The 6,012-nt window shown below is 37.0% G+C and overlaps 1 protein-coding gene across 1 annotated transcript in view; it reads left to right on the plus strand.

Moving 5' to 3' along the window:
* Nucleotides 1–5,381, plus strand: part of LOC120784167 (lysophosphatidylcholine acyltransferase 1) — a 23,844-nt gene extending 18,463 nt beyond the window's left edge. Inside the window, exons 10-14 of the mRNA XM_040117703.1 lie at nt 854–979; nt 1,662–1,815; nt 2,265–2,363; nt 2,795–2,936; nt 3,192–5,381. Of these exons, the coding sequence (XP_039973637.1) occupies nt 854–979; nt 1,662–1,815; nt 2,265–2,363; nt 2,795–2,936; nt 3,192–3,424 (754 nt within the window). The 3' untranslated portion in view covers nt 3,425–5,381. The remainder of the gene's footprint in view (nt 1–853; nt 980–1,661; nt 1,816–2,264; nt 2,364–2,794; nt 2,937–3,191) is intronic.
* Nucleotides 5,382–6,012: the final 631 nt, after the last annotated feature.

The following is a 6,012-nucleotide window of genomic DNA, read 5'->3' on the forward strand; positions in this document are numbered from 1 at the left end:
GACTTTTGCAACATGACAATGATCGCGCAAACAGTGCAAAAATCACTCAAGTTTTTAAAGAAGAAAAAAGTGAACACTATGATCTGACAAAGTATGTCTCCTGACTTGAATCCAATAGAACACCTTTGGAGTATTTTAAAGTGGAAGGTAGAGCAACCAAACCCCTCCAGCAAAGAGCAGCTAAATAGAATCATCTTTGAGTAATGGCAGAACATCTCTCCCCGATTTGTACAAGACTGGTATCATCCATGCCCAGGAGGACCAAATCTGTCATTAAAAATAAAGGTGGACATACAATGTATTGCAAAAATGAAACAATGGAATCTCACTAATTAAGGGTGTACTGACTTTTGTTGCAGTTGGTTCTTTAGTATGGACCTTTTTAATAGGTTAATTAACAAACCACAAATTCTGTATTGTTTCAGTGTGGTTCATTAAGAAGATGGTAAATACTTGATCATTTTCTCCTTGGACGTGTTAAATGTTTAAGTTCATAAATGTTATCCTGAGTATGACACCTGAACCATTATTCAAATAATATTGCAGTTCTGTACCAACCTACCTTACTTTTCATGTAAAGTGTTTTATGCAGTGCTGCTGGTGTACAGACTGTACTTACTTCCTGTGTTCTCATACACTCCCACAATCTGTGCCTCACTGCTGTGAACCTGGGGTGGAAAACTTCTGCAGACGGACCAAAAAATAAACAAACAATAAAAACACTGCATGCACTGTCTTCAACATCGAAGTAATCATATTAGCTAGTATATTGCCCTTTATAAGCCTTAAGCAAAGGTTGTATTGATTTGCACACACTGATGTCCTCTTATTGTCTCCTCTGTGCTATGCTCAGAGCCCTGGGGGTACCCATCACAGACTACTCATTTGAAGACTGCCAGCTGGCCATGGCAGAAGGCCAGCTGAGACTGCCAGTTGACACCTGTCTGCTGGAGTTTGCCAAGCTGGTCAGGAGACTGGGGTGAGTCACTGAAACTTTCCGATGCATCACATCCATCAATGAAAACTAAGTGAGATGCACAAGGGTGGGACGGGCAAAACACTCTCAGAACCCTGCGGGCACCCAGATTCAATTTCAGGCAGTGGTACCTGTGGTTTGGTTGTGCAGGCGGAAAGGCATTTGGGGATCATGTCCTTGTCCCCTGCACTAGTGATTCCCACTGGCTAGTCAGGTGCCTTCACAGGATGGGATCTGAAGGAGGATACTGTGATGACACAGTTTCTTGGTGAAACTCCTCTCTGGAAGGTTAAAGGAAGCTACTGGCAATAACGTGTGTATCAGAGGAGGCACATGACTGTCTACTCGCTCCCCGGTCCAATGGTGGATTTTCCTGTGACAAGGACCACTGACAGCAGCAGAGAAAAAGGGGGATCTGGATAGAAAACAGAAAAGGGAAAAAAAAAGTACATAGATTGGACCAAATATCGCAAAACATTTTAAAATAATGCAGCCCAACAAACTACAGGTTAAAAAAATGTCAGATAAGTTGATGTGAGTCTGTGGTACATTCTTGAAATATGAATACAGAAACAATGCCTCTGCTGTAATAACTGTATTGTGTTCATTCTTTTTCTCCGTTTCTCCTTGTTCATACCGTGGCCAAGTTATCAATTAACAAAGTTTCTTCCCCTTGCTTTTCCAGGCTGAAACCGCAGAACACTGAGAAGGTTCTGCAGGAGTATGGGAACAGAGCCAGGAAGCTGGAGGGGCAGAAGCTGGGCTTGGATGACTTTGCTCAGTTCCTTGATGTGCCAGTTTCAGACATGCTGCGAGACATGTTCGCTCTTTTTGATGAGGTAAAGACTTCTTTCAAAAACCTCAATGGCTCCCCAGTCTCCCTCATACACACACACACACACACATATATATATATATATTTATTTATATATTTTATATATTTATTTATATATCTATTTATTTATTTATTTATTTAAATAAATATTTATCTATATTTATTTATTTATTTATATTTATTTATTTATTTATTTGTACATGTATATATGTGTGTATATGTATATGTGTGTGTATTTATATATGTGTGTATATATATTTGTGTATATGTATATATGTGTGTGTGTGTATATATAACAAACAAAACAAAACAGTAAAGGTTTTATTGCAGCAGTGTGTTTGTGACTTTAACGACTTAATCACCCGTAGCCTCTCCTGTGAAATAACTAAGTAGTCTTTCTCACATGCTCTGTCTTCATCTTTCGTGATGCATTGTTTTCTCTCGTTTTTCCAGCATGAGGTGAACTGCATGGATATCAGAGAATATGTCATAGCCTTATCTGTCGTATGCAGACCTGCCAAAACTCTGGAAACGATGAAATTGGCCTTCAAGGTAAGTTCTGTTTCAAGCTTTACACTTATCTAACCACCAGGCAGAATAGAGTTTTCTGTGCTTGCTTAGGATCAGCATGACATTTGCTATGTTAAAATGCCACATACTGTTGGTTGTCTTAGGTGTTGCAAGTGGAGTAATGAAATGGAAAAAAGTGCATTCCGGGGGTTATCGTTGCGGCCAATCTGTTGCTGTGATTGCATGAAAATGAAAAAGATAAACTTTGAGTCACTTCCATGTTTTCACTTGAATTGCTTCATTTAATTCTTAGAGTTGAAAAGGTTCTGTGACCTTAGAGCTCACAATTTCACTGAGAACAGATCCAATATTTATAATAGCAGGTATTATTTCAGAAAAAAGGCATCCACTTAAAGAGAGTCATGAGTCAAAGAGATGACTTCTGCATTTTCTTCTTATTTTATCTTCTCCAGATGTTTGAGGCGGAGGAGGATGGTGCCATCACAGAGATGGAGTTAGCAGTTATACTAAAGACGGCTTTAGGAGTGACTCACTTAAGCGTGTCACGTCTGTTTACCGCCATCGACACTGAAGACGCGGGGAAGATCACATATGGTAATAGAACTAATGAAAATAAACCATCCCTGGTCATTGATTGACTTAAATATTTATTTGAATCTTTATTTCAAACTTTGCTTTAGTTATGAGAGTAGTTGTCTTCTTTTCTGACTTTTTCCACTGTCTTATGAGGTGCAGTAGATTCAACAACCAGGCGGCTTTGGTTTTAAGTGTAGTCTGTCTGGGCTTTTTTTTAAAAATTTTGTTGAATGTTTTCTTTGTCTCTGGTGCCCTCTTGTGGTCTTTCCACAGACAAGTTCAGAAGCTTTGTGGAGCAGCACCCAGACTTTGCTGAGGAGTATCTGCACACAGAAAACGCAGGCCTCCACAGCGGTCCTTGCCACGGTCACCAAATAAAGCCCAACCTGTCTTCCCTGAAACCGCAAGGCACTGCCACCACCAAAACGGCAAATGGTATCTGCCCCGACTTTAGCCCCAGCGACCACGATGGCACAATAGATGGACTCCTCAAGAAACAAAACTAAAAACGGTTTAAAATGTGGTGGAAGAAAACTAATTCCTCTCCTGGTGAGAGGGTGTTGCGTAAGGGGCAAAGGATTGTTAGTTACTTGTTTGTTAGTAACTTGTTTGAACAGTAAGGGACTAGATTTCAGTAACCACAACTACAAAGTTAACCTTACTCTTTTTTTATTACTATTGTATCCATGAAATTTTCTGAGGTTATTTTCAGCCTGGTAACAGTTTATTTTGTTATAAATTCCTTTTTTTTTTTTTCTTTTTTTTGCTTTTTTTCCTTTTTTTTTACATTGTTTTTTCATAGCAAGGTTCGTCAAAATGCCAAACACTGATTGTCTCAGATACAATGCTTGAATACTTGAAGGGCAAGCACTTATATAAATTCCTGAGGCAAATGTTTATTTTCTTTTTTTCTTTTCCCTCCATCATAGTACTGACTGTGCATGTTTTTAACAAGAGGGAAGCAAGAAAAAAACAAGCCCTGGACAGTAAAGTGAACTAATTTTTTGTGAAATCAGTGTTTGATTCTGTTTTTATTTGTAAGTTTTAACTATTTCCTTTCTTTAATGGTAGCTGCCTTTTGAACTGAAAGTGCAGAATGCATGGGCTCATGTTATTTTGAGCAGTATTGAGGATTATTTATCTGAAGAGGGGAGGCCTGAGGGTACCAGTGACAATTGTTTGCCCACTAGACGCGTTTAGCTTTAGTAGCCACATTTGAGGTGAACTCAGGTCTCTGCGAGATGAAGGTCATAATTGCTATGAGCCTGTTATATATACAATGATATATTTGATTTAGCTCAGGGTTCAGTGACAAAAATGAAAAAATTAACTGGTATGATGTCATCATTTTTGATGCTCACTGGGTAATGTGCATCTTTTTTTTTTTTTTTTTTTTCTTCTGACATCAGTACTTTTCTGCCCAGTCATTCCTCATTCACATAAACTTCACTTTTTTTTTTTCCTTTCAGGTTGGCAGATTCAAGTGTCTTTTTTTATTGTTTAAATTACACAACTTGGACCAAAAATGCATTGGGTGATTTAATGTCACCAGTCACGTTTGTACTGTTCTTTTTTCGGTCAGCAGTGTAATGGCTTTGAAGGAAAAATTCACAGTGTGTGGCCGTTGAAAGCACATTCAGTTTGGTTTTTTCCAAAGACAAGGTCATACTATTCCCCTCCCGCATTACACTGCTATACATTTTTAATCATTCCTCCATTTTTCACAGCATATTATTCCTCAGTTGGTCTGAAATCCCTACTGTTCCAATATGTTTTGAAGGATGTAATAATTAAACATTTGCCCCTTAGTTGCCTGTAAATTAGACCTTCCTGCTAGATTTCTGACGTGCCTCTTCTTTTTCGCTAATAGAGGCAAGTTTTGAAAGAGGTCCAAGCACCTTTTCTTTCTAATCACATTTTAGGGACCAGTCTGGAATTGAAAAATATCCACCTGTGGTGATTTATATCTCATTTTTAAGTTTTTGCATATGATGGTAATATTGGCACAAACATATTTGTCACAAATGTGATTTAATGACTTCTCAGTAAACTGACATTCAGCCTCTGGCTATAAAATATATTCATAATCATAGGCCAGGTGGGACTATGCTTTCAAATTGAATTAAAATGAATATTTAAGACAACAATTTTTTTTTCTCAAAACAGGCAAATAATGGAGCTGTTTAATAATCTTGAGTGGTTGATTTTAGGTAACAGCTACTTTAATTCATACTGGGAAGAATGTTGTATTAAGACCTAGCAGTTCTCCCCTTACATTTTCTGAATTGTCCATTACTCATTGTTCTTTCTTGACTGATTTTAATTCAAGAAACTTAATCTGAAATTACAATCAAGTGACACTTGGACGTGTTGACAAAACTTTAACCGTTTACTTTATTATCGATAACACAGTGATACTCATTTACCTTTAAATCAATTGCTAACAATTGATTCATTGGCTGTTTTTTTTTTTTTAATCTTAACCTAAAACTATTAAAAAAAAAAAAAAAAAAAAAATCAACACAAAATGAAAGGAAGATTATGCTGCAGCTTCTCTAAAAATGTACATACAGTGCTTTATATCATGTCATTTTATAGGAAAATGGTTTGTTAAAGGGAATACCTCTCCTGAAATGAAACGCATTAGAATCTGTTTGTAGCCAGTTGTACTTGGGATCTGTGTATTCGAGGTTTGATTCTGTTGACTTTTTGTTCATGGATATCACAGGATTTTCAACTTAAGGTTTTTCTTTTTTTCTTTTCTTTTTTTTTTTTAATTCTTTAAATTCATAATGTCGGTCAACATACCATCCCATCACATGTATGACCATGCATACTGTACATGTATCCCTGTGATGGCTTTCAGTGAAGCAATATTTCACATCTCTTAAGCCTTCTCTATGTATGCTTTTGAAGAGTTCTCATATGTATTTTGAATATTCCAAATGCAGGACATTTTGTGAATTTTTGATATACGTATATGAATGATTTTTATTTTCACTGCCATGACAGAGATCTGTGATCTTCTCTCCTCTGCAGATTGTATTGATGATGAAAATTGAGCCACATTTTTTTTTTTTCCTTTGTATAATAC

This window comes from Xiphias gladius, chromosome 22 (assembly GCF_016859285.1).
Source record: "Xiphias gladius isolate SHS-SW01 ecotype Sanya breed wild chromosome 22, ASM1685928v1, whole genome shotgun sequence".
Lineage (NCBI taxonomy): Eukaryota > Metazoa > Chordata > Actinopteri > Istiophoriformes > Xiphiidae > Xiphias > Xiphias gladius.